This window comes from Callionymus lyra, chromosome 5, assembly GCF_982586985.1.
Source record: "Callionymus lyra chromosome 5, fCalLyr1.hap1.1, whole genome shotgun sequence".
NCBI lineage: Eukaryota > Metazoa > Chordata > Actinopteri > Syngnathiformes > Callionymidae > Callionymus > Callionymus lyra.
Genome location: NC_141822.1, coordinates 11,470,352 through 11,497,082, shown reverse-complemented (window position 1 = coordinate 11,497,082; position 26,731 = coordinate 11,470,352). Strand labels below are relative to the sequence as shown.

Below are 26,731 nucleotides of genomic sequence, written 5' to 3'. Positions count from 1 at the left end.
AAGGATGATGAAGATGATAAAGAGTAAGGATGATGAAGATGATAAAGAGTAAGGATGATGAAGATTATGAAGAGTAAGGATGATGAAGGTGATGAAGAGTAAGGATGATGAAGATGATGAAGAGTAAGGATGATGAAGATGATAAAGAGTAAGGATGATGAAGATTATGAAGAGTAAGGATGATGAAGATGATGAAGAGTAAGGATGATGAAGATGATAAAGAGTAAGGATGATGAAGATGATGAAGAGTAAGGATGATTAAGATGATAAAGAGTAAGGATGATGAAGATGATAAAGAGTAAGGATGATGAAGATTATGAAGAGTAAGGATGATGAAGATGATAAAGAGTAAGGATGATGAAGATGATGAAGAGTAAGGATGATGAAGATGATGAAGAGTAAGGATGATGAAGATTATGAAGAGTAAGGATGATGAAGATGATAAAGAGTAAGGATGATGAAGATGATGAAGAGTAAGGATGATGAAGATGATAAAGAGTAAGGATGATGAAGATGATGAAGAGTAAGGATGATGAAGATGATAAAGAGTAAGGATGATGAAGATGATGAAGAGTAAGGATGATGAAGATGATAAAGAGTAAGGATGATGAAGATGATAAAGAGTAAGGATGATGAAGATTATGAAGAGTATTGGAAATGAAGATGATAAAGAGTGAGGATGATGAAGATTATGAAGAGTAAGGATGATGAAGATGAGGAAGAGTAAGGATGATGAAGATGATGAAGAGTAAGGATGATGAAGATTATGAAGAGTAAGGATGATGAAGATGATAAAGAGTAAGGATGATGAAGATGATGAAGAGTAAGGATGATGAAGATGATGAAGAGTAAGGATGATGAAGATTATGAAGAGTAAGGATGATGAAGATGATAAAGAGTAAGGATGATGAAGATGATGAAGAGTAAGGATGATGAAGATGATAAAGAGTAAGGATGATGAAGATGATGAAGAGTAAGGATGATGAAGATGATAAAGAGTAAGGATGATGAAGATGATGAAGAGTAAGGATGATGAAGATGATAAAGAGTAAGGATGATGAAGATGATAAAGAGTAAGGATGATGAAGATTATGAAGAGTAAGGATGATGAAGATGAGGAAGAATGAGGATGAGAAGATGATTGGAAATGAAGATGATAAAGAGTGAGGATGATGAAGATGATGAAGGGTGATGAAGATGTAGTAGTACTACTAGTAGTAGTAGAGAAAGACCATCGTTGACTCACATTCTTCTTTCTCTGGAACTCCTGGAAGATCTTGTTGATGCGCTCGACCTCCTGCACAGAAACACTGACGATGAAGAAGCTGCAGCGACGGGTGAAGAAAAAGAGACAGGAAGCAGTGGCGAGGAAATACACGCGGAACATAGTCGTGTTCGTGGAACAACCAGTTTGTTTGTCGCAGAGAGAAAGTTGACAGGAAGTGATGTCAGAAAAGCTCGTCTTCACCGTGTGGCTGGCGGGCTGCTGAGGTAGACTCCGTATCATGGCGTCCATCTCCTCGAACTTCTTGCTGGTGGCCTGGACGTCAGCGTGCAGCTCCTTGTACTCCGAGTACTGGTCATTGAAGACGGCCCGGTACTGGTCTTTCTCTTCGTCCGAGCGGATCGTCGGGTATTTCCTGGACAGACGTGAGAAACTCTGACGTTAAAAAGATACTGAGGAGACTAGCTAACCAGTTAACCAGTTAACCAGCTAACAAGCTAACCAGCAAACCAGCAAACCAGCAAACCAGCAAACCAGCAAACCAGCTAACTGACTCACCCGATGTAGTCCGGGACGATGACGGGTTTGGGAATGTGCCCTGATGGGATGACTCCCTGTTGGATCTGCGGGGGTCTAGGTTGAGATCTGGCCTGGATGGGGACCACAGAGGAGCCCTGGACCTGCTCCAGACTCTTGGAGACCGGCGCCATGCTCGTCTGGACAAAAGACAGTCAGAGTCCAAACTGTTTTTTTTTTTGTAAACCAGAGTTCTCACCAGTGGCTGATGATCCGGGCGGTCGAAGGTCGTCTGGAGGAGGAGACCAAGTGATCAGACCCTTCATTGCAAGCAGGACCTTGGTGTCATGTGACCTACCTCCTGGCCGTAGCGCTCGCGTTGTCGCCGCGCGGCCTCGTGCCGCCACAGCTTGAGGCACACGCCGGCGCCGATGAGGTAGACCACCATGTTGGCGAACAGGAAAATGATGGCGGCGTTCTGACCCGCCTCCGTCCTGCAGAACGCGCCGTTGATGCCGTTGTTGAAGACGGGTAAGTAGCAGAGACCGCCTCGCGTGGTGTCGCGCACGTAGACGATCCCTGCGCGGATGACGAGTTAGCAAGTTAGCGGAGTTAGTTGCGCGAACGAGTTGACAAGATTGATGACTTTTTGAGTCAGTGCTGCTGTGCTTGTTACACTGCCCCCTAGTGGCACCTCATTTACCTGCAGCCATGAAGAGAACGGCCAGCACCAGGTTGATGATGAACTCGGTCAGCGGCCACCAGGTGGAGTCCAGCAGGATGGTTCTGTAGTACATGGTCATTCCCAGGACCAGCATGATGACGGTCACCAGCCAGGCCAGGCCCGCGATCACCAGAACAAACGCCGTCTTCGGGCCCGAGTAGTACGACCCGCCCGTGGCCGGGCCGTAGATCCCGCCGTAGGCGCCGCCGGGCGACGAGTACCCGAACATGTTGAACCACTCGTTGTCCTTGTGAATGTAGGCGCACACGCAGGCGAAGATGGCGGCGCCGAGCAGCAGCTCCACGCAGCCCAGGATCCGCAGCAGCCCGGCCCAGGATTTCATGAAGGCGTAGCGCTGGTGGTACTCCTCGACCCGCTCGCTGTAGGTCAGCCCCGTGCGGTACGTGCGACCCGACAGGGACCCTTGGGAGTCGTGGACGTCGAGCAGCTCCTTTCCCGAGTGCTGGCTCCTGCCGGACCCGCCATATGGATCCAGATACGACCCTGGAACGGAGGGCGAGTGGGGCGGCGAGCAGCGGACGCCCCCGCTGGTGCTGTTGTTGTTGTCCAAGGTGGACCCTGGCATGGACCACGGTTTGTCGCTTCTTCCGCTGACCCGGAAGAAGTTCTTCCAAGAATCCGGGATGAAGCGGTGCACGGGCTTAATGTCTAGAGCCGGGTCCAGGTCGGGGTCTCCCTCCTCGCTGCCGTTGGAATTAAGTTCTAGACCCACAGGCGGCTGGACGGGCAGCGGAGGCGGCGGGAGTGGGTCGGTACTTCGGGCGAGATGCGGGTCTCTCAACGAGTGCAGGTCATTGTCGCTGACCCGAGGAAGAGTGCCCGCAGGGACCTGGTCATAATGTGGCTCAGGACGGACACGGTCAGCGTGTCCTGAGTAAACGCCTCCATAGGACATGAGGTTGAGGAAGGTCCCTGAGGAGGATCACAGGACGTCAGCACAACAGAACCGCATCTATCTATTGGTCAGTTTTGGGTCAGTAATTTGGTAGGTTGTGAGTCGGTCATTTAATCATTAATTCGGTCAGTTGTTGGTCAGTAATTTGATCAGTTGTTGGTCGGTCAGTTAATGGTCAATCATTTGGTCAGTTGTAGGTCAGTCATTTAATCATTAATTCAGTCAGTTGTTGGTCAGTTTTGGGTCAATCATTTGGTCGGTCATTTAATTAGTTTATGGTCAACCATGTTGTCAGTTGTGGGTCAGTCGTTTGGTCAGTTGTTGGGCAGTCATTTTCGGGTCAATCATCTGGTCAGTTGTTGGTCAGTCACTTGATGATTTGTTGATCAGTCGGTCATTTAGTGATTTGTTTCAGTCGTGTTGTCAGTTGTGGGTCAGTTGGCTCCCCACCCTAGTCATGGGAAGGTGAAAGTAATCAAGCAAGTAAAATCAAAAGAATGATTGACAGCCGAGATGACCCAATCTCCTCCTCCACCTAAACCAGAACCACCAGAAGATCCAAGAGTCCTCCATGCAAGAACGGCGTGAGACCCCAGGGCACCATAGTCCGAGCAGAGTTTCTGCGCCACGATCAACGGTCACATGACCGACCAGAGGACAGACAGTGACGTCACTGGGAGGTAAAGTTCTGTCTGTGGTACCGGTCAAGTGGCGACATCACCTTCGTCATCCTCACCGTGTCATGTGACGTCATTGGCGCAGAAACTCGACTCTGATGTTGAGAAGAAACAAGAAGATCAAATACCTGATGGACGCGTCACTCAACCCGACTTACATTGACGGCAGGTCCAGTCAGACCCGGTTCCGGTGGCGCCGAGACACCTGCAGAACCGGAGCAAGCGTCAGCGGGTTAGGAAACCAAACAAAGTAGTCCCAGAGAGACGGGGTATCACGAGCGAAGCGGGATCAGGTCCAGGAAAACTCTCTTAACGGGTTCTAAGATGTGATCGACTGACCGACCGGACGGTTCTGACCCATTCGGGTCTTGTTTCTTCCTTATGTTGCGCATGCGTCCAGATAACAACAACTGTATTCCTGGTTCGTGTTCCGTGGACTCACAACAGCCGCAGACACACAACAAAACACTACACAAAACAACGTCGCGGACTATCTTGGTGGAAAAAAAAGTACTTCAGAAGATCTTTCTCTTAAAACGTTCATTTTTTTAAAAAACTTCTGCTCGTCCAGGAACTCACCGCACCTGCGCAGTAGCTCCTCGGTCCAACAGGTCCAACAAACTTTAGTTCCGGTGGACAAGCAGCAGACGGTGGCGGGAAATCGCGCGTCGAACGGTTCAGTTCGTGTGTGTGTGTGTGTGTGTGTGGACGAAGGACGAAGGTTCGAACCCGCGCCGAGCTCCTCTTCCTCTTCTCCTTCCTCCTCTTCCTCCTCCGCTGGTAACGACGCAGCAGGTTTCCTCGGATACCACGTGACCTGCCCATCCCTGTGACGTCAGGGGTAGACCACGGCGTTACCTGAGCGAGCTCACCTGACGTTTTTTGATAACTTTGGATGGGAGGAGAGGAATGAGGCAGAAAGGACGCGTGAGAGGAAAGAAATGTGATAAAAAAGAGAAGGAGAGACACCTTCAGACTGAAGGGGGCGCTCGAGAGAACCTGGGACCCGCTCGCTGTGGGGGGAGACGAGTCCAGACAGGTCTATTGTCCTGTGACGGATGGGTGAGGAAGGGGCTGAATTCCAAATGAAACATGTGGCCCCCAGTCAATGAGACCCGGATCACTATCGTGACGTCACCAGCGCACTTTGTAAATCACAACACAAGAAGTAAATACAAATTCAAAACTGTATTTATACATTTAAAATAATAAAAATAGATGTTTTCTTTTGCGTAAATGATTCAGATTTTGTGTTTGAATTACTTATGTTTCGGGAACACTTGTTCATTGTTCTTTTAAAAAAGCAACTTTACCACAGTTACCAGTTTATTTCAGGATCAACTTTAAAATTCTGCTTCTTACTTTCAGAACAATTCATGGTCAGGCTCCTCCTTACATCACTGATCTGATCCAGCCTTACACCCCAGCTCGGGCTCTGTGGTCTGTGGATCAGAATCTACTGATGGTTCCTCACACATGGTTCAGGACCAGAGGAGAGAAATCCTTCCAGGCTGTTGCTCCTCAGCTTTGGAACGATCTTCCTCTCTCTTTGCGCTTGATGGATCTACTGACTCCTTCAAGAAACATCTTAAGACGTTTTTATTTGTTCAGGCTTTTCCTTGATTTTCTGGAACTCCTGTTGTGTTATCAGTTTTATCTTGATCTTTAAAATATATACTTTATTGAATATTGTTTTGATTGTTTAAGCGCTTTGTGACCCTGGTCTGGAAAAGCGCTATATAAATAAAAATTACTTACTTACTTACTATATACTTTCACCAGCTTTTGAAAACACCTTTCCTCAGGGCACATATGACGCTGGGGTACAAAGGTTTTTTTTATGGTAGGAATGTACTAAGAGTGATGGGCATTTGTAAACTTTGCCTATTATTTTAGTGGGTGCTCTGGTCTTTTAATATTGGGTTCTGCGAGGTCGGTACCATAAGAAACATCGAAAAACAGATTTAAAAAAGTTCAGTGTTCCAAACTCTGTCCCTCACTACCTTGAGGTCTAGTTTATCAGCCTTTGAGCCCAGAGCGAGCGCTCCCAGACACCTGGGATTCAGCCGAGAAGTTTAAACTAATCTCACACTCAACCGATCAGTTAGTGTTGACAGGCTTTTATTTTGAAAACCTGCCAGGAAGTTTACAGACAACAAAATGTGTTACACGTTTTCATTTCTAAGACAGACATACGAACGACGGTCCCGTGATCACAACTGTTGAACTACACTAGACAACAAAACTTAAAATTGATCTGATAAAAGCTCGCTTTTTGTGCACACACACACACACACACGCAGACACACACAGACACACACTCACGATTGTTGCATAAGGATCAGTTTGATTCGGGAGTAACATGGCTTCTTGGTCCGAACATCACAACTCACTCACACATACGGAGCAACAGTAACACTCATGTTTGGTCTCAGCAGCTGTGATGTCATCCCTCTGATGATCAAGTGTTTCCATGGCAACCGTTGGTCACTCCACCTGGGGGTAATTGCTGATTAAAACTGTCTGTCACGACATCACTTCCTGTGTATCTTGAGCGGGTCGTGGTTATAAAGTGCAGTTTGAAACATGGTCCGAAAAACACCCGGACCCGACCAGGAGCAGCAGCAGGGTCGGGACCGGTTCAGGAAACACGAGGACCTTCTAGGCTCACTAAGGTTCTGGAACAGGTCCGGGTCCTCCTGGTCCTAGCCAGACTCTCAGTACGGGATCTGGTTCTGGTAGTACTGCAGCATGTCGTAGGTCTTACTCCTGCGGGGGGGGGGGGCGACAGTGAGTCTACAGGCCAGGCGGTCGTTGGTTCAACTCCCGACTCACCTGCTGCTGAGGAAGCAGCTCTGGATGACCTTGATCATGAACGCCGCAGCCTCCTTCTCGCTCATCTGTGGGTTGAAGCGCCCTCTGGTGGAGGAGGAGCAACACGCAGGGTTAACAGGTCAAAGTTCGGAGGTCAATAAGTACTTCCTGATTTTTTTCATCACTCACTTGAGCAGTTTGATGGTTTGACCTCTGAAGCAAGGCAGCCCAGTGTCCAGCATCAGAGTGACCAGTGACACCACGGCATCCATGTAGGGCCTGGGCGGAGAAAGGTCACCTGACTCCACTGAGCGGGCGGAGCATTGGGGAGCATTTTTGGGGTGCACTCACCTGACCGCCAGGTATCCGCGCACACACATCTCCATGAACCACTTGAAGGGTGTGGCCTCCATCTTGCCGCCCATGATCATCACCATCTCGTCCGTCAGCTTGATGTCGGGCTCCCACCCCAGGTTACCCCCCGGAGAGCTGTCGAACATGAAGCCGAAGTCTGCGGACCAGAGTGACACGTGTCAGGGATCGAGCCGTCGTGCTTGGGAGGAAAAAATAATTCGGTAAATGAGGAAAATATTTATCAATGGAAAATGTGTATTTTTACTGTTTTTTCTTAAATCAAGGATCTTTTAAAAAAATAATTGAATTCAATAATTTGTATATTGATTCGTTGACATTCTCTTTTTAATAATTTAATTTTTTTTTTTTAAATATCTTTTCGATTCATTTTTTTTTCTTCTATAAGGTAACATGCTATATATTCTAATTCCAATAATTTAAAATTGTATTATATTTTATTACATTTTTCTGAATTCAATATTTTTATTTTATTTTTAATAGTGATAATATATTAATATATTACATTATATTTTGGTGTAAAAGTGAAACATTTTGATATTGAATATCAAAGGATGCCCTTATATATATATACATGTTTTTAATTTATTTATTAGCAATGGAAAAAAAGTCAACCTTCTAATATAGATTTTAAAAAAGACACACATCAGAAAAAGGAGGTTAAATCATGGCTTACAAAAACACTGATAAATGCCTGCAGGAAAAAAAAAACACTCTGTACAGATAGTTAATAAAATCTAGGACGATCCAGTCAGAAATTAGATAAAAAAGGTACAGAAACAAACTAAACACTAGCCTAAATTAACCAAGAAAGAATACTACAGCAATTTATTAGCAGAAAACATGCATCATACAAAAAAATATGCTATTTTAATGATGTTACTGACAATAAATGCTGAAAACTGAATTACCCTCCCAAACCTCTAGTACAACAACATGCAGGAAGAGAAGCCAGAAATCATAACAAACTATGAATTCTTTGTGAACATCGGGCCGGAGCTAGCCAAGAACATTCCTGTCTCACCCCCTACACTGGGACCACTTTGATAAGAACACAGACATGATTCCAAGCTCTATGTTTCTCACTCCAGTGAAGGACACATGGATTAGACACCTGGTCAACAAATGTGAATCAAAAACATCCACTGATGTTAATGACCTGAATATGAATGTGATTTTAAAATGGTCTTACCTAGAATCATTGAGCCGCTAACTTACATTTTCAATCTCTCATTCCAAACTGGGAAATTTCCCACCAAAATGAAAGTAGCCAAAGTTATTCTACTGTTCAAGAATGGTGACACACATGAGTTTACCAACTACAGACCAATCTCAATACTGCCACAACTAAGTCTAGATGATTTCATCAGCAAACACAAATTGCTTTATGACAGCCAGTATGGATTCAGAAGGAATCACTCGACTGCCGTAGCTCTAACTGAATCTGTGGAAATTATAACCGACGCCATTGAACAAAAACTTCACTCAATAGGAATTTTCATGGACCTGAAAAAAGCATTTGACACCATTAACAATTATATTTTTTTGTAGATAAACTGTATAGATACGACATTAGCGGCGTAGTACTGGATTGTGTCAAGAGCTACTTAAACAAGTGATCCCAAGATGTTAAAATAGGTAACAACACATCAACCTGCTTGGACATAGTCTGTGGGGTCCCACAGGGTTCGGTTCTGGGACCAAAACTGTTTATACTATACATAAATTATATTGCAACTTCTCAAATATTCTGAAATTAATACTATTAGCGGATGACACAAATATGTTCTGTTTCGGGAGTAACTTGAAACAACTTGTTGAAACAGTGAATCAGGAAATGGTCAACCGTGTGGTTTAATATAAATATATTATCACTAAATCTAGCGTAAACTAAATACATGCTATACGGGAAAAAAGGCTGCGACAAAAGTGTCAACATTCACGTAAATGGAGTGAATATTGAAAGGGTCAGTGAGAATAAAGTACTGGGAGTTGTTATTGATGAAATGTTGAGTTGGAAGCCACACACCTGTTCCATACACTTCTTGCTAATACTTCAAAAAAGAGCTCTGAGAATCCTACATTATGCCAGCTACAGGAAACACACATATCATGTTATATATCAAATGTAACGTCACCTATGTGGATGAGGTGACCTTTGCTGTCCAGCATGATGTTTCCGTTGTGGCGGTCCTTGATCTGCAGCAGGAACAGCAGCAGGCTGTAGGCGGCCATGCTGCGGATGAAGTTGTAGCGAGCCTGCAGACACAGACACACACACACACACACACACACACACGTCAGATCAGGCCAGGGTCACATGACCACCGAGGTGAGACGACCTTCTGGAAGTCCAGGGTGGACTCGTCCCCGTACTGGTTCCTGAAGTAGTCGTACATCCCGAAGTCCGTCTGGCGGCCCAGCTGGTCCCGGGACTTGCAGTCGGGGATGCACTCGATGACGCCGCACTGACGGAGACCAGTGTTACTCTCCTGGTCTGATGTCATGATGATGTCACACACTCACCCCAGGCGCCGTGGCCACCACCCTGTAGGGGAACACGAACAGGTCCAGACCCACCAGCTGGAAGATGTTCTTGAAGAGGCCGATGATCTGCAGAGCCAGCATGTCCTGGACCAGAACCAGAATCAAGGGTCAGACGACACAGACACATGTCAGAACCAGATCCTCACCTGTCGACAGTCGTCGCCCACTTTAAAGATGGCTGCCTGCCAGCAGACCCGCCGAGACCCGTCCGGGTTTTCCTCGCCGTCCTCCAGAGAATCCGAGTCCGAGCGAAGCCCCTCCCTCTCCAGCTCGCTCACACCACAGCGCTTCACCTTGAACTTTGCCAGGTACGGAGCTTTGGCCGCACTGACACACACAGACACAGAGTAAGAACCACAAAGACACACACACAAACAGACACAAAGAGTAAGAACCACAAAGACACACACACACACACAGACAGACACAAACAGTAAGAACCACAAAGACACACACACACACAGACACAAAGAGTAAGAACCACAAAGACACACACACACACACACACACAGACACAAACAGTAAGAACCACAAAGACACACACACACACAGACACAAACAGTTAGAACAACAAAGAAACACACACACACAGACACAAACAGTAAGAACCACAAAGACACACACACACACAGACACAAACAGTAAGAATTATAATGATAAACACACACAAACAGTAAGAATTATAAAGGCAAACACACTTACAGAAAGATCCACATAGAAAGTAACACAGTTAAAAGTACAAAGATACACACACACACACACACACACACACACACACACACACACACACACACACACACACACACACACACACACACACACACACACACACACACACACACAGAAAGCACACACACACACACAGTTAGGAGCATAAAGACACACACAAAGAAATAAGCAAACATACACACATAGAAACACACACACACACACAGTAAGAAACACAACGATACACACACACAGAAAGCACACACACACACACAGATAGGAGCATAAAGACACACACAAAGAAATAATCAAACATACACACACAGAAAGACGCGCACACACACACAGTAAGACACACAACGATACACACACACAGAAAGCACACACACACAGATAGGAGCATAAAGACACACACAAAGAAATAATCAAACATACACACACAGAAAGACGCGCACACACACACAGTAAGACACACAAAGACGCTCACACACACTCACCTCTGCATGGGTGTTCCAGACTTGTAGTCGATGTCGAGCACGATGGCCTCTGGGTTGCTGGGAAGGTAACAACCTGAGGATGGTGAAGATGTTGATTGGTGAGTGTTGATTGGTCAGTGATCAGCAGACATGCAGGATGGTCATTGGTCAGCAGAGGGTCTCACCTGGCTGCACCTTGATGTCGGACAGAGCCTTCAGACACGCCCTCTTCCTCTCCTCTCCTTTAGGGACAGGTCTGCAACAGAGAGCAGTGGGTCACATCACAGCCCGGCTCTCCGGAGGGGCCCGGGGGTCCAGGGACACTCACTTGATAAGGGCCGACACGTTGGTGATCTTGTTGAAGAAGTCGAACTCTCGTTGATAGAAGTCTTTGGCTGGACCGGACAGAGAGCCGGTGATCTCCTCCACCATCTGCTCCAGCAGCTCGCCGATGTCCGCTGGATCAGAACCAGAGGAGAGAGAGTGTTCACTTCTGAAGGTCACACACACACATGAGGGTCACTCACGGTCCTTCTGGTGACCTTCTTCATCCATGAAGATGTTGGTCTTCATGTTCCAGATGAACTGGTGAGCAAGGAGCTGAGACTTCTGAGCCGCCCACAGTATGTACTCCCTGACGTAGCCCATCTGAACACACACTGGGTCACACACACACTCTTGGTCACACACTCAAATACACACAAACCTTGTCGAAGCGGAGAGCCTGCACGATTTGTGGGATATAGAACAAGATGGCGTCCTGAGAAAGAAGAAGAGTGGAGTTCAGTTTCTGTTTCAGACTTATTGGTGCTTAAAAAGTTGACCTCTGCTCTAGAGTGAAAAAGTCACATGTTATATCGGCCATGTGTGAGAAAGGTCACGTATTATGGTAACGTGTGATGAAGGTCACGTGTGATGAAGGTTACATATGACATTAACTTGTGATAAAGGTCACGTATGATGGTAAGTTTTGAGGAAGGTCATGTATGATGGTAACTTTTGAGGAAGGTCATGTATGATGGTAACTTTTGAGAAAGGTCATGTATGATGGTAACGTGTGATAAAGGTCATGTATGATGGTAACTTGTGATAAAGGTCATGTATGATGGTAACTTGTGATAAAGGTCATGTATGATGGTAACTTGTGATAAAGGTCATGTATGATGGTAACTTGTGATAAAGTTCATGTATGATGGTAACTTGTGATAAAGTTCATGTATGATGGTAACTTGTGATAAAGGTCATGTATGATGGTAACTTGTGATAAAGGTAACATGGATCTGAGTTTAATGACACAGCAGCAGTCGCAGGTGTTCTGGGGTCATGATTCCATCAGTGGTGCCACCTACTGGGGGGAAGGAGCGCAGCACTTTCACCCCATACTGGGCGGTGAGCGGGTGAGGCGGGTACATGCTGCTGAAGTAGGACAGACCGGTGGGCGGGTCAGCCGGAGCCCAGCAGAGGATGTGACTGAGCTCGGGAGAGTCAGCGTCGATTGTGTGCCAGGTGACCAGGAACTGAGTAGAGCACAGGTTGGTCATTAAGCAGAAGACACCTCTTCATACACAGGTCACACCTTCACTGCCTCAGGCACGTCGCTGACCGCTCCAGGGTCCAGACGGACCAGCCGGGTCACTTCAGCGACAATGGCATCGTTCTTGAACCTGCAGGACCAAACAGAAGGTCAACATCTGCTCCAAATCTCCCCCCTGTGTGTCTTGTTCCCACGAGAGACTTTGTGTCTCTGAGGTCATGAAGGTGTGAGGCGGGTGACCTCTGACCTGGCGGGCAGCTGCATGGCGAGGTACGGGGCGATGCTCCAGGCCAGGTTGACGTTGTCCTTCCACTGCTTCTCGTTCAGGCTGATGTACTTGGACCTCCAGTTGGCGATGCTGGTCTCCACAGACTGTTCCGTGGTGATGCTCAGCTCCTGAGTGCTCAGCGGGTTGTACCACGTGGTCAGGCGCTCGATCTCGCTGGCCTGCAGCACACGTGTCACATGACCAAGAAACTTGTGCAAGTCAGAAAAGACCAACTTACCAGAAGAGCGAGCAGCAAAGTCCTTCTCTTCATGTAGTACTTGTGAAGCTGAGTCCCTCGATTCCCCTTCTTCGATGTTCCTGCAGAGCAGAGACAGAGAGACAGAGTTTACTTGTTGATTTGATCCTGACTCACAACGACAGAAAGACAGGAGGACAGACTGACCGGACTTCTTGGAGGTGGTGGACATGCCACTGGACAGAGGGTAGGTGTTGATCCAGCCCTGAGTGCTCTGCTGGGAGCGCAGGCTGGAGTCGGTACTGCGGAGGTCTGCGGCGTTCATCACAGACAGGCTGTTGAGAGACGGATCCTGGTTGTCTGTGGAGACACACCAGTCAGTTCGGTGGACGTCGTGTCGGTCCAACTGACAGCTACTGACCACTGCCATAAACCTACCGTCAGTGGACACACGGTTTCTGACAAACTCACACACTGATGTTGAGGCATGGAACACACCAACAACACAATGATGATGATAGTGATGGTGAAGCAGCACGATCAGATGAGATGATAATCTGACCCAGGATCAGTTGAGATGATAATATGACCCAGGACCAGATAAAGTGATAATCTGACCCAGGATCAGTTGAGATGATAATATGACCCAGGACCAGATAAAGTGATAATCTGACCCAGGACCAGATAAAATGATAATCTGACTCAGGAACAGATAAAGTAATAATCTGACCTAGGATCAGATGAGATGATAATCTGACCCAGGATCAAATGAGATGATAATCTGACCCAGGAACAGATGAGTTGATAATCTGACCCAGGATCAGATGAGATGATAACCTGACCCAGGATCAGTTGAGATGATAATATGACCCAGGACCAGATAAAATGACAATCTGACTCAGGAACAGATAAAGTGATAATCTGACCCAGGATCAGATGAGATGATAATCTGACCCAGGATCAAATGAGATGATAATCCGACCCAGGATCAGATGAGATGATAATCTGACCCAGGATCAGATGAGATGATAACCTGACCCGGAACCAATGAGATGATAATCTGACCCGGAACCGATGAGATGATAACCTGACCCGGAACCAATGAGATGATAATCTGAAATGAAGGTTTTTTGGTACCGAGCCAGGGGGCAGGAGTAATGAGATTACGTTGGTACTCTCAGTACTAATGGTGGTGATGGGTGACATGTCATGCGTCATCATCTGACGGCGGCGGCGATGGTGGGCGGGGCCGGCGTCAGATTTGTCAGGAGTAGCAGCATGCTCCTGCGGCGGTGGAGTCCAGCTCCACGTGCTTACTTAATATGGATATCGGAGAGGTGCTGGACACGATAAGCGATCCGAAAATCCCGGCAGAGAGCGAACTCGGGGCGGGCGTGGAACCAAGCTCACCCGGGGGGACCAGATGGCATGCCGCCAAGTACTTCTTGTCTGACAGGATGTTGGCGTAGAAGCGAGTCATGACGCTGATGTCTTCGCGCAGCCGCTTGTCCGCTTGAGTGGGGAACTTGGGAGGAGCGCTGGGGGAGAGAAGACGAGCGTCACCTGGCTAGCTTGGACACCTGGTGCTGAACGTACCTGAAGTAGTCAAAGGCCGTGGAGTAGATCTTCTCTCTCAGCACGTTCCTCACGGTCGCGTTAGTGACCACATCAGAGTGAAGCATCGCCAGACCCAGAGTCAGCAGCCTGTCATGCACACACACACAGTTAACAATGTGTAAACACAAACAGAGACACACACTCACCTGAAGCGAGGTCCGATGGCTGCCACGTGGCGGTTCAGGCTGCTCTTGGCTCCGCCCACTGTCAGTGCCAGCGAGCGCTGCAGCAGGCTCAGGAAGATCTCCACCTGGTCGGCGCTGGAGTACTTGGCGATCTCAAACCTCTGGACCAGAAACTGTGGAAGAGACACACACGGGTCAGGAGGGTCCATTGGCACCGCTCCAGCAGCAGCCCACCTCAATCCAGATGTGGTGGGGGGTCACGTCAGGGGGGCAGGGGATTGGCTGACTCTCCTCGGACGCCGCCAGAGGGTCGGCCTCCACCTGGGCGTCGGAAAACAGGCCCATCTTCAGCTCCACGGACATCTGCCAGGCGCCCGCCATCTCCCTCATGAACTGCAAGACAGAGCAGGTCAGGGACTGAACCGGTACCAGGTCCAAGACTGATCTACCGGAACATCACACCTGAGAGAAGCTTGTCATGTCAGGTGTATGTATATCAGTGTCATCAGAATATGGTTGAATTTAACACTTTTAATGTTGAAACTTAATATTTAAATCCGAATTCGGTGATTCAGAGAGGGTTGATTTTTTTTATACTTTTATACCAACATTTTTATATTGAATTAAAAAAGGATGTATTTAAATTAAAAAGTATAAGAGCTTTTTTAACCTTTGAATATAGAAATCATTTTTTTTAAGCATTTTTTAAAAAAATGCTTAAAAAAAAGGCAATAAAAATAGTTTCAACATCCAAATGTTACTGTTCATTATTCTGATGGCACTGATGCTTCCACTCACACAAACCTCCCACAGAAGCTCAGCACAAGCACACAACTGCAAACCAACAACTGACTCACACGTAGTTACAACCAGTGTTGGTAAAGTTCCCTTTCTATCTGAACTAGTTTCATCCTCGTCCACCTTGTCATTAAACTTTAAATGATTATACAAAGAATCCTTGATACTTTGTCGAGGCTGTTGACTTCCTGCTGCTCTTTGTTTTGATGATGTAAGTAGTTGTGCGTCACTGGTGGCTGGTGTTGCCAGACTGGGTCTTTCTCCTCGATGCATTAGGACTTGTTTATAATGTGTTTTGGCAGGTTTTTGCCTCCAAGTTTCCGTGGAAATCTGGCAACTTACCTACAGTGTGACGTTCATAGAAACCAGAATGAGCGCATTTACAGAAGGGAGTTCGTCCGAAATATGAACTAGTTTCTTTGGAGCCCGATTCCTGAGAAAAATGACTGTTCGTTGAACTAACTGGTTCAGGCACAACACTGGACACAACGTTTGAAACATCACGACTACTCAGTAAAGAGAACTTTTTCCGTGACAACTCCACTTCCCCTTTTGCTCTGTCAACATTTACATGTGATTTGTGTGCTTCACTAAAAACTCTTCATGCTTCATGTTATCGTGTATTATTACATTTGTGTTTTATATTTATGAAACTGTGTCGTGTTGTCAACAAACAGCGGTCAACTCACCGGCACCTCCACGCCGGTGCGTGCTGCCAGCAGCCACTCCCAACAGGCGATGGCGGTCTCCATGCCGTGCTCCGTGAACATCTTGAGGGGCGACCAGCAGAGGTGGTGCAGCAGCTGAGGGTCGCACTCTGGACACGCAAAGGTCAGAATCAAGAGGTCAAGCCGGATCCGAAACCTTAAGAGTCAAACCTTTTGTGCTGATGAGCAGAGCAGCCATCTTGAACATGGCCTCCGTGAAACCCTCTGGCCGGGCCGAGTCCAGAGCCTCGCCCATCTGCTTGATCATTAGCCAGGCCAGGTCGGACTGACCTCGGACTTCCCGGGCGAAATTGATCATCCCGGACACCTGGAAAGAGAGCCGACAGGTCAGAGGGCAAACAGACATGCGGGGGGGGGGGAAGGTACCTCTCCGGCGTAGCGGTTCCTGAGGTTCAACGAGGCCATGAAGTTGGAGTAGTCCTTCTTGACGCACGCGGGCCTCTCGGTCAGCTGTGTGGACTGAGAACAGATGGGTCAGAACCGCCCGCAGGACCAGGAGTCTGCAGGACTCACCCCCAGCGTGGTGCTCTGCCTGTTGTAGCCGGCGAAGTGCAGGATGCTCTCGGTGGCCATGGCCAGACCGGTGTGCTGCGACAGACCCGACACCCAGTTCTGGTGCTTGTTCAGGTACTCCTGCAGGTGGGACTTGGTCACCGAGGGGGCCCACTTCATGGCCTCCTTGAGGATCTCGGCGCAGCGAGCGGCAAAGTCCTTGACTATGCTCTGAAAAACACAGACTGGTGAGTGACCCGCCAGGTCTTGAGGTGCGACAGGACTCGGTACCTCGCGGGCCTCGTGAGTGTCGGGCGCTGTGATCTTGTACGGGGTGTCAGGGATGTCGTAGTACGGCTGGTCTTTGTGGATGTCCTGAGACGCAGACAGAGGTCATGGATCAGCAGACACTTATTGCTAGGGCCACAGACCACATGACTCTTGGTGAAGTCGTAACTGCTTTCATTCGTTTTGAAACCAAAATATGTCCAAACATCAGCTTTAAAAGCGGCTGGAGTCACTGTATCCTCTAGTCCTCAGTCATACCCGTGACTTTATGTTCCTTTAGTTGTAGAGGATGCAATTTACAATTGTAATACAAAAATTACATGTTAATTGTAAAGAATAAAAGATAAATAATACATACTTAATACAATATAAACCATAGAAAAATTAAAAAAAAACTATCTTCTGCTGAATATTGATACCATACTGTGAAAGAAGTGAGATATTTAAGTGAATTGATATTTTCTTCTTACCGCACTCAGGGACAAAGACAGAGTCTGAAGGATATCCAGCATCGTCTTCAGCACCCGCCCACTCCATAGCAGGTGAGGGAACCTGAGACACAAAAATATTATAATATATATATATATATATACTGTATATCCAGCCAAAACAAAAAAGGGGCATCAGATCCAGACATCATGTGACCTGCCTAGAGTGTATCAAGATCAGGACTCACGTCTCGGCGAGGCCCGACAGGTACTTATCAGCAACCCTTCGGATCCTCTTGTGGATGTGGTTGAAGTGGACCAGCAGAAACTGGGCGTGGCGCTCCAGCTCCTCCTCGTGGGACTTGGTCTTGGCCTGGAATCGAAGCCAGAGGTTTAGTATCAAACAGAGAATCTCACGAACGCAGATGCTCTCACCTTCTCCGCCATCATCTGCAGGAAGATCTCGAAGACTTTGTCGCTGACGGCGATCACACACTGCATCATCCCTGCGCACAAACACAGTGACACACCAACGACACACACGAGGAATACATCAGTGTCATCAGAATATTGAATGTTTGGATTCATTGTATTGTATTCATTTTAAAATATTTAAATTTTGATTTATTTTTGTTAAATTAAAAAAGCATTTAATACTTTTTTAAATAATTAAATTAAAACAATTCTATAACAGAAGGTTAATTTCATTTTTAGCTTTTTAAATTCAATGTAGAAATGTATTTATAATAATGCCACTAGTTTATACCAAAAGAGTACGGAGCTAACTTTCAGCCAATCCTTGTGGCGCTATAATGACAACATTATTGAATTGAATTTAAAAGGCTACGATATAAAGCACTTAGAATAAATACTTATTTAGAAATGTTATTTCTGAATTATTGTAATTACATTATTAGATGAGATCATATTATCAAACTGTATAAAAAAATGGATTTCTTAAATTCAATAAAAACACATTTTATCTTTAAATATTCAAAATATAGAAAGTTTAAACATTTGAAATGTTAAATTCAAACACTCTGACACTGATATACTTCCACCTGGACTCAACTCACCCGACTTGTCCTTCTGGATCGCTCGGTCCTCAAAGTAACGGAACATCACCTGGAAGCGCTCCGAGTCCAGGGAACTCAACATCCTGTAGGACAGTGCAGGAGAGAAGGTGTGAGAGAGGGATGGGAGAAGGAGGATGAAGAAGAGTGCTAGTGCTCAGACCTCATGTACTCCAGCCTGTAGACCGACAGCAGGTAGGTGGACATGGCGAAGTCCAGCTTGTTGATCAGAGCAGCGACTTCAGGAGGAGGATCCAGGAGGTTGATGATGGTGCTGCGAAGGTCGTTTAGCTCTGCCTGAAAAGACACTTCAACTCAGTGTGCGTTTGTGTGTGTGTATGTGCCGGTGTGTGTCGTACCGCAGTGACGGTGTCATTCTTCAGGGCAGAGTTGTACTGCAGCTCCGACCTCAGAGGTTCTCCACTGGGGAACGTCAACAGGGGCGACTTGGTGGCGATCTCACACACGCCCTCGTACCACTCCTCCGGCCACAGTCCTGGGGTCAGAGGTCATATAAGTGTCTGCTGACCTCACCTGAGGTGAAGCATCATTAGGTACCTGATCCCTCCACGGCGAAGCCCATGACCACCGAGTAGAGCCAGAAGTCCCTGAAGAGCTTCTGCAGACGCGGCTTTGCTTCCTTGATGGGTGGCAGCCTCTTGGTCAGCTGACAGGAAGTAGAGAGAAACAACTGGAAGTCAGGTGGAAGCTATACACAAACTACTCTGTAGCTTCAGGCTTTGTCAACACGGTCGCACACACACACACACACACACACACACACACACACAAGTAACACTTGCTGGTAGGCTTTGTACACATTTGACACAACTAAACACAACTAGTCACAACAGCGAGACACAACCACATAACAACTGCTGACACCATGCAGCAAGAACATACAACTAAACTATATTCAACAAAGAGACAACAACTATTCACAATGAGACACATAGTCACCACAATGAGACAGAAAACTAGTCAAAACAACTGAACTAAACTAGACACCAACTAGTTACAACAGAGACACTGAAATTAAACTAAACGAGAAGCAACAACAAGACATGACAACTAGTAATAACAACTAGTCACAACATCTACTCCAAACACAACAAAAATATACGACAACTGGTCACAACAAGACACATGTATTCAAAGACTTCACAACGAGACACAATGTCACAACAATGACACAACAACTAGTCACAACAACTGGGACACTGAAATTAAACTAAACAAGAAGCAACAATAAACTCAAAAACGAATCACAACATCCAACAACTTGTCATTACATATATATATATATATATATATATAATATACAACAACAACCAGTCACAACAACTATTCACACAAACTAAGCTAGAAAAACAAATAGTCAAAATAATGAGCCACTGAAATTGAACTAAACTAGACAAAACAAATAGTCTCAACGAGAAAAAAACAACAAGACATGACAAGTAAACAACATCTAAACCAGACACAACAACTTGTCATAATCATATCCTGTTCCAACAACGACTTGTGACAACATTTCAACTAAACTAGACACCACAAGACATTGAGACATAAGACGTGGATGACAAACAGTGGTTCTGATGGACTCACCACAGCGATGACGGGGATCAGGACTCCCAGGTTTCCGGCACTGCTGGATGCCTGAAGACAAAAGAGTCGGAATCAAAAACCTGCCTCACTTCTTCCTGCACACGCTAAGCCCTGCTTCAGCCACAGGAGGTCCAGTACCTTCAGAGCCGGACCCTTGTCCGAGGCCCTCTCACTGGCCCGCTTGCCCTCCAGGCCCAGCTGCACGAAGAGCTCCAGCAGGTTGACCAGCAGCTCGTCCACCATGTGCTCGGCCTGAAGGTTGGCGGCGATGTTGCCCAGAGCGTTGATGACCGCCAGAGAGCAGTGTCTGCGCGTAGGGCGGGACTCCGGGTCAGACATGGTTCTTCTTCGAGTGGCACGTGAACTCACCTGTAGCCGTGGTCCTTGTACTCTTTATTCGAGTAGACCATGGAGCTGGCCTTCACGCTGATCTGCTGGAACAAGTTCCACACCTCCTGGTAGATGTATTGCTGTGGAGGAAGACGCACTCGTTATTACCACTCCTGACTGGACCTGGTGGGGAGTTTTTGGGGGGTGTGCTGACATTGCCAGTGATGACCATGCAGCCCAGTTGGTCGACGATCAGGACGTCCAGCTGGGACGGCGGCTGGCAGAACTTCTGCTGCAGGATCTGCAGGATGGGCTCCATCACTCTGGGGGTGTCACGCAGACTCACGGCGATGTGGCCCAGAGCCCGGATGGTGTGGTCCGGTATAAGGTGAGCGTCCCTGGAGGGACAAAGACTTGTTGTGGGCCCCCATCTACACGACAAGCAGCTCAGTGGTGTGTCCAGACTCACTTGTCGTTCTCCTGGTAAATGTACAGACGGTTGGACAGACTCGCCAGGAACGCTTCCACAATGACGCTGTCCATCGTCAGTCCTGCTTTCAGACACCTGGGACCACATGACCAGTGAGGGTGATGAAGGTGTGCGTGCAATATACACTATATACATAAATATGTGAGACTATATATATCAATTTTTTTGCTGCTTTGTCATCAGTCTTGTGAGTCAAATGTTATTTTTTACCATAGTTGTTGTTAAAATAAAATATTTAGATTTTTTTTATTTACAATTAAACTTCAAATGTTCACTGTATATGTTCACTTTGGTGTTGCAGTTAATCTTCCGACCACTAGATGGGAGCACTCATTATATCCTCAGCAGCTAAAGGAAAAATAATATACACCGTCAACGACTGAGGATGAAAGGATACAGTCGACTCCAGCAGCTTTTAAAGCTGATATTTGGACATATTTTGGTTTAAAAACAAATGAAAGCAGTTACGACTTCATCAAGAGTCATGTGATCTGTAAATTCTGCAACACCAGAGTCAAGTACTTGACAATACTACAAATATATACTTGTTAATACAGTATCAGTGTATAACTAAAAATATATCGGATAATTGCCACTGTTTTGTAAAATATATCGTCAGATTCTTGCTAATACACACTCCTAATGTGTGCGTGTGCGTGTGCGTGTGCGTGTGTGCGTGTGCGTGTGCGTGTGCGTGTGCGTGTGCGTGTGCGTGCCTGTCCAGATCACCTGCAGATGTTGTCTATCGAAATGTCTCTCAGCTGCTCATACATGGAGGACTGTGTCTTCTTGCAGGTGTTTGTGCTGAGAGTGGACTGGGAGTGTTCGTTGGTGACGTGGATCTTGATGTCGCTGCCTCCTGTAGGACAGGGGGGAGCGTGAGCGTCTCTAGTGGCGGTGCTGGGTGTGAGACCGCTCACCTGTGGCGTACTGGCTGTGGTACTTGTACAGTTTGACCAGCACCGGAGACGGAACCACCAGGAAGTCCCGAAGCGACATGGTGACGGAGTGGGCGACAACCGGAAAGCGCTCACACAGTCGACCCAGACCCTGTGGACACACACCCTGGTCAGAACATCCTCTTGGGCAGTAAACAGGAAGTGGAATTAGAAGTGAATCTGGCGCCACCTGCAGGCAGCAGATAAGCAGGGGCATGTGGGCGATGATGACTTTGCTGGAGGTCTTAGACTGAAGCTTTTCCGACAGTTTGGTGCTGAGGTTCTCCGCTCCTGCAGAACAGACACAAGTCCACAACTTGACCCGTGAATGACGACCAAAGATGAACTCCTCAGCTGAACTCGCTTACATGTTTTAAAACAGACCCCCTTATACATGCACCTTGATCCTAGAAGGTTGGATGAACGTTTTAGGTAACGCAAGGGTTAAAACTGAAAACTGCATTTCTGCCTTGAAGTTAGATTTGTTTCTTTATTATTCAATCCAAAAGTCTCAATTATAATTTTCGCAATTAAATCCATTTTTATTGAGAATATTTAATAGATTAAAGTAACTTTTTTTGAAAATGTTCCTATTAAATTGAATAATAAAGGAAAATAAACTTTAGTTAACACTTTTCAACGACCCAATTGGTCCAGCATCTCCACCTGACTTCTGGTCCAGAGTCATGTGACCAGTGATGTCATCAATGAGCAGATTCATATCAGTGAGTGTCCAGTACTCACCCTGCTCCTCAGTCACGGCCCAGACCATCAGGTCCACACAGGCGGCGTTGGCCTGACAGCGCAGCTTCAGAGGACTCAGCTCGCTCTGCAGGTACTCCACGTCGTGCAGAATCCTCTGAAGCTCCGACTGGCTGCTGCTGAACTGCTCCAGGACGAAGTCGTGCACCTCCCGCACAAAGTCCGTCTGGAGCTCTGGCACCGGAAGCGTAAGTGAAGTCAGTGGTCAGTGGTCAGTGGGAACACAAGGTCCGTGAGGTTCTCACCCTTCAGGTTGTAAAGTGTGTCCCTCAGCATCTTGAAGGTGGCAACGTACAGAGGGTCGCTGAAGGTCTTGTAGTGCAGCAGCGTGGCCGGGCTGGCCTGGAGAGAGAGAGAGCAATAGAAAGGGTCTTGAGTCATGAAGGGGGGGCGACAGCTGACGACAACAAAGCTTTACCTCCACCAGCTCAGCCAGAGCGTCATCCAGACGCTTGAGGAACGACTCGTCCACCATCTGCTCCACCTGCAGACACACATCTGTGTGACTTCCCTTCACTGTGTGTGTACATGCAGGTGTACAAGTGGGTGTACTTGTGTGTGTGTACATGTGTGCGTACCATGTGCAGCAGCTGTCTCAGAGTGTCCAGAGGAAGACGACAGTCTCCAGAGCTGCAGCCAGTGAATAGAGGAGAAATGGAGAAGCTGGAGCTGATGGTGGAGAAATAGTAGTCTGGATCCACTGAGCTGCCATCAGGGAGGTACGAGCCTGGAGAAGATCCGTAAAGGTAAATGTTGACACACACGTAAACACACAGGTAAATATTGACACAGACATAAACAAACACACACACGCATAAATAAACATATATACATAAGAACAAACACACATGTAAACATCAATATACACACACTTAAATGTACTTACACACGTATACATACACACACAAATAAATAAAAACACACATGTATATAAACACACACAAACACATATATATAAACAAACACAGGTAAACAACACACATGAAGATGAACATACCCACACATGTAAATAAATACACTCATTCAAAAACATATACACATAAACACAAACGTTAATATAAACACAGACGTAAAAACATCAACATACACACATGCAAATATACTGACCGCCGTATACATACACACACATAAATAAATAAATACAAACACGTATATTTATAAACACATCTAAATAAACTAAAAAAAATACACACACATGCACATAAACATTTACACAAATATATAAACACAGAGGTAAACAAACACATAAATGTAAACAAACACATGTAAATAAACATACACACACACAGACACACACATATACGCACAGAAACATGTCTCACCTTCAAAGTAGTGCTCTGTGTGGTCTGCAGGTGAGCTGGGAGTCAGACCTCTCTCTGGACTGGCCTGTGGACACACTCGTTATATCAAGGGTCAGGAGTCGAAATCGACTGAGTGGCTGCAGTTGCACGAGCGTCCTGCAGGGGGCGCCTCTCTGGCGACTCACCTGCTGCGACACGTTGGACGAACCCTTCCGCCTCAGTGTGTCGCCCTGGCACACCGCCAGCAGCGAGCTGGGAAGGATGGAGCGGAACTCGTTGAAAGAGCGTCGGTGGGTGGCGTCCCCGTCGTCAGCAGTGGGCAGCAAAGGGGCGACGGGTCGCGGGAACAGCTTGGACAGCAGAGGCTCGTCGGTGTTGCTGTACCTCCCGAAGGCTCTGGCCACTCCCAGCAGGGCGGGCACGTTGTACCTGCACAGGTACTCTGGGAGGGAGACGGAGCGTCAGCAGACGCGAGGCGCTGGACCAGCAGTTATGGTACCTTTGTCATGATCCTCCGGACTCTTGCAGATGTCCAGCAGAACCTTCATGATGTTCATGACGGCTTCCAGAATCTGAGGACAGGTCAGAGGTCAGCTGCAACAGTTCAGAGGTCATGGGTCAGTGGCGGTACCTGGGACTGCAGGGCCTCATCTCTCTGGGCCACATCGGACAGAAGCGTCACCAGACAGAAGGTGAAGTTCTCTGCGACAGGAAGTGACTCTGCAGGACAGGAAGTTCTACCATTAGCATCGACTAGTGCTGTGACCTCTGACCCTCAGGTAAGTTGATGGTTGGCATCCTTTACTAATGTTGGCAGGTGTCGTTTGATAATGTTAATTAATTAGCTCAAAGGTAAAAATGTTAAAAATGTTGTAGGTAAAATCGTCAAGAGTGAGACATAGCATTTGGTTTCTCAGCAGAGTGGGTGCTCTTGTACGCTGATAAACAATCTTTGATGATGTATTCTCCTAGTAGAATCCAAAACTTAAATTTTTATTTATTACAATTTAATGTTATTATCCTTCATCATTTGGTCTCACTTGATCTCTTATTTTCTTTAAGACCAATGTATGCCAATCTTCTTTCAATCTTTAATAGAATATAATAATAATGTGAATGAAGATTTACCTTTTCTTTAAACACTGTTTATTATTTTGCATGTTTAAGTTACAATATATAATAATACAGAGAGTCAAAGTGATGGACGTTTATTAGTCTAATGTGGAAAAACGGGGGGAAAACTAAGACTAAAAGACACCAGAGGATCTATGAGTCGGTTGATTTTCATTTTATTTCTCTTCATCTTTCTCTTGATTCATTTTCTCGCTCAGCTTACGCCACCTTCAAATCTGGGCTCTGATTGGTTCCCCAAGTTCCTGTTTTGACACTTGACTGTTGCTTCAGATGTCGTGTTGTAAGAAGAACATAGAAGATAATACCATCTGAAAACACGTCTCACCGCCCACTCACACATTTAAGCACTGCAGCAATAGAACCTCTACAAAAGCTAATATTAGTCTTTATTTATTTAAACAGATCTTTTATCAATATGGTAAAAAAAATATTGTGGAATTTAAGAGCATCTTTTCTTTTTTTTTTCTTACAACCCTGAACACAAGACACTAACTGGCTCCAAAGGTTTGCGTTGGTACCTCGTCCTTTTTTCTCCGAGCTCTCTTCGATCCACTGGACCCTGGGCAGACCCTTGAGCAAGCCGAGCAGGTACGGGACGATCGTCTCTTTATGCTGCGACAACAAGAACCTGGGGTCAAGGGTGAAACACACCCTGAAAAACATTCAATAGAACCTGAGATCAAGCACCTGCAGGTTGGACTCCACCAGGTAGATCCCCAGAGCGATGACAGCGTCTCTCCTCCTCTCATCCAGCTGGAACACTCCCCTGAAGTCAGCTGGACACATGCACTGCAGCTTCTGCACCTGAACGCATCACACACACACACACACACACACACACGTTGGCATCAGTTGACAGGACTAGGTGCAGTTTCTAGCTTGAAGGATGAGAATGTTGATGAAAGATGCAGGAAAAGGGAAAAAAAAGTGAACTCCTGCTGAAAGTCAACAGCTAAGTTGTGCTAACATTTGTTCGCTCACAGCCTCAATGTCACCCCAGACAAAGTGTGACGCAGTGACCTCTTAAAAACAACTACAAAACTAGTTCAATAACAGAAGAACTTCAGGTCAGTGTTGACAGATTAGCATGCTAGCTCCGTTAGCGGACGCCATATTTACCTTGTCGATCGGAACCGGCTGGTGGGCTGCCAGGGACCGGGCCAGCGACAGGACGGTGCTGAAGTAGAACCCCCGACCCGCCTCTCGAGTCAGAGCCATCGTGAGATCGTCGCATGCAAACAAACCACACTACGCGAGCATCGTCGTCCTGGTGACAAGCCTGCACGGATGACTACGGCGCGTCGGAAGGTCCAAAAAGAACCGACGCAAGGTCACAGAGGAGCAGAACCAGAACTGCCTCACTGGCGGAGTGCTAATGCGAACACGGTCTTAAAGTAACACACTAAAATCATAACATTGAGTTTTAATAATAATTTTATGACTAAGCATCCACAAAAAAATAGTTTTTCCTCTGACCATAATAAAAATCTTAATCAATGATGTTTGTGGATGATATAGTGATGTGTAGTGAGATGAAGGAAATGTGAAGATGATTAGATTGACGTTATTATTATTATTATATAATATATTATTATTATTATTATTATGGTGAAGGGTTGGAGTGAGAGTCATGAAGTTCAGACAGG

At 46.4% G+C, this 26,731-nt stretch overlaps 2 protein-coding genes across 10 annotated transcripts in view; both read right to left on the bottom strand.

Moving 5' to 3' along the window:
- marveld2a (MARVEL domain containing 2a) overlaps positions 1-4,775 on the bottom strand; it is a 6,683-nt gene extending 1,908 nt beyond the window's left edge. The window contains exons 1-9 of one of the 8 annotated variants that reach the window (XM_087790859.1): positions 4,638-4,775; positions 4,217-4,263; positions 4,118-4,153; positions 2,445-3,398; positions 2,100-2,320; positions 2,001-2,033; positions 1,784-1,941; positions 1,469-1,640; positions 1,247-1,297 (exon numbers count right to left, since the gene is read on the bottom strand). In XM_087790859.1, the coding sequence (XP_087646985.1) occupies positions 1,247-1,297; positions 1,469-1,640; positions 1,784-1,941; positions 2,001-2,033; positions 2,100-2,320; positions 2,445-3,381 (1,572 nt within the window). In that variant the 5' untranslated portion in view covers positions 3,382-3,398; positions 4,118-4,153; positions 4,217-4,263; positions 4,638-4,775. Of the gene's footprint in view, positions 1-1,246; positions 1,298-1,468; positions 1,641-1,783; positions 1,942-2,000; positions 2,034-2,099; positions 2,321-2,444; positions 4,154-4,186; positions 4,264-4,637 lie in introns of all 8 variants that reach the window. The other 7 variants (XM_087790861.1, XM_087790854.1, XM_087790856.1 and 4 more) reach the window with 7 other exon arrangements.
- A 1,387-nt stretch (positions 4,776-6,162) lies between these two features.
- Positions 6,163-26,400, bottom strand: pi4kaa (phosphatidylinositol 4-kinase, catalytic, alpha a). Of its 2 annotated transcripts, none has more exons than XM_087790852.1 (53): positions 26,205-26,400; positions 25,773-25,889; positions 25,604-25,697; positions 24,583-24,671; positions 24,451-24,523; positions 24,137-24,393; positions 23,973-24,036; positions 23,229-23,377; positions 23,069-23,134; positions 22,896-22,992; positions 22,633-22,824; positions 22,079-22,179; positions 21,871-22,000; positions 21,680-21,809; positions 20,930-21,025; positions 20,675-20,858; positions 20,500-20,600; positions 20,269-20,437; positions 20,131-20,181; positions 19,081-19,189; positions 18,882-19,018; positions 18,686-18,819; positions 18,526-18,608; positions 17,885-17,955; positions 17,698-17,822; positions 17,492-17,573; positions 17,025-17,108; positions 16,755-16,964; positions 16,608-16,700; positions 16,392-16,548; positions 16,203-16,330; positions 14,950-15,108; positions 14,737-14,888; positions 14,570-14,677; positions 14,291-14,511; positions 13,181-13,333; positions 13,016-13,095; positions 12,757-12,956; positions 12,552-12,639; positions 12,325-12,492; positions 11,682-11,735; positions 11,503-11,623; positions 11,304-11,433; positions 11,161-11,231; positions 10,997-11,069; positions 9,938-10,118; positions 9,771-9,875; positions 9,587-9,712; positions 9,383-9,503; positions 7,224-7,383; positions 7,062-7,151; positions 6,894-6,977; positions 6,163-6,827 (listed from the first exon to the last, which is right to left on the bottom strand). In XM_087790852.1, the coding sequence occupies exons 1-53, from the start codon at positions 26,301-26,303 to the stop codon at positions 6,776-6,778; spliced, it is 6,369 nt and encodes a 2,122-aa protein (XP_087646978.1). In that variant the 5' UTR covers positions 26,304-26,400; the 3' UTR covers positions 6,163-6,775. The 2 variants fall into 2 exon arrangements, with proteins under 2 accessions (XP_087646978.1, XP_087646979.1); XM_087790853.1 differs by having other exon boundaries at positions 14,384-14,511.
- Between the last annotated feature and the right edge of the window lie 331 nt (positions 26,401-26,731).

Excerpts from the sequence above, each read along its gene's own strand:
- pi4kaa (XM_087790852.1), bottom strand. The coding sequence starts at position 26,303 with ATGGCTCTGACTCGAGAGGCGGGTCGGGGGTTCTACTTCAGCACCGTC. Across the intron at positions 19,190-20,130 it reads TGATCCCCGTCATCGCTGTG|CTGACCAAGAGGCTGCCACC; the intron begins GTGAGTCCATCA and ends ACTTCCTGTCAG. Across the intron at positions 6,828-6,893 it reads AGCTGCTTCCTCAGCAGCAG|GAGTAAGACCTACGACATGC; the intron begins GTGAGTCGGGAG and ends CCCCCCCCGCAG.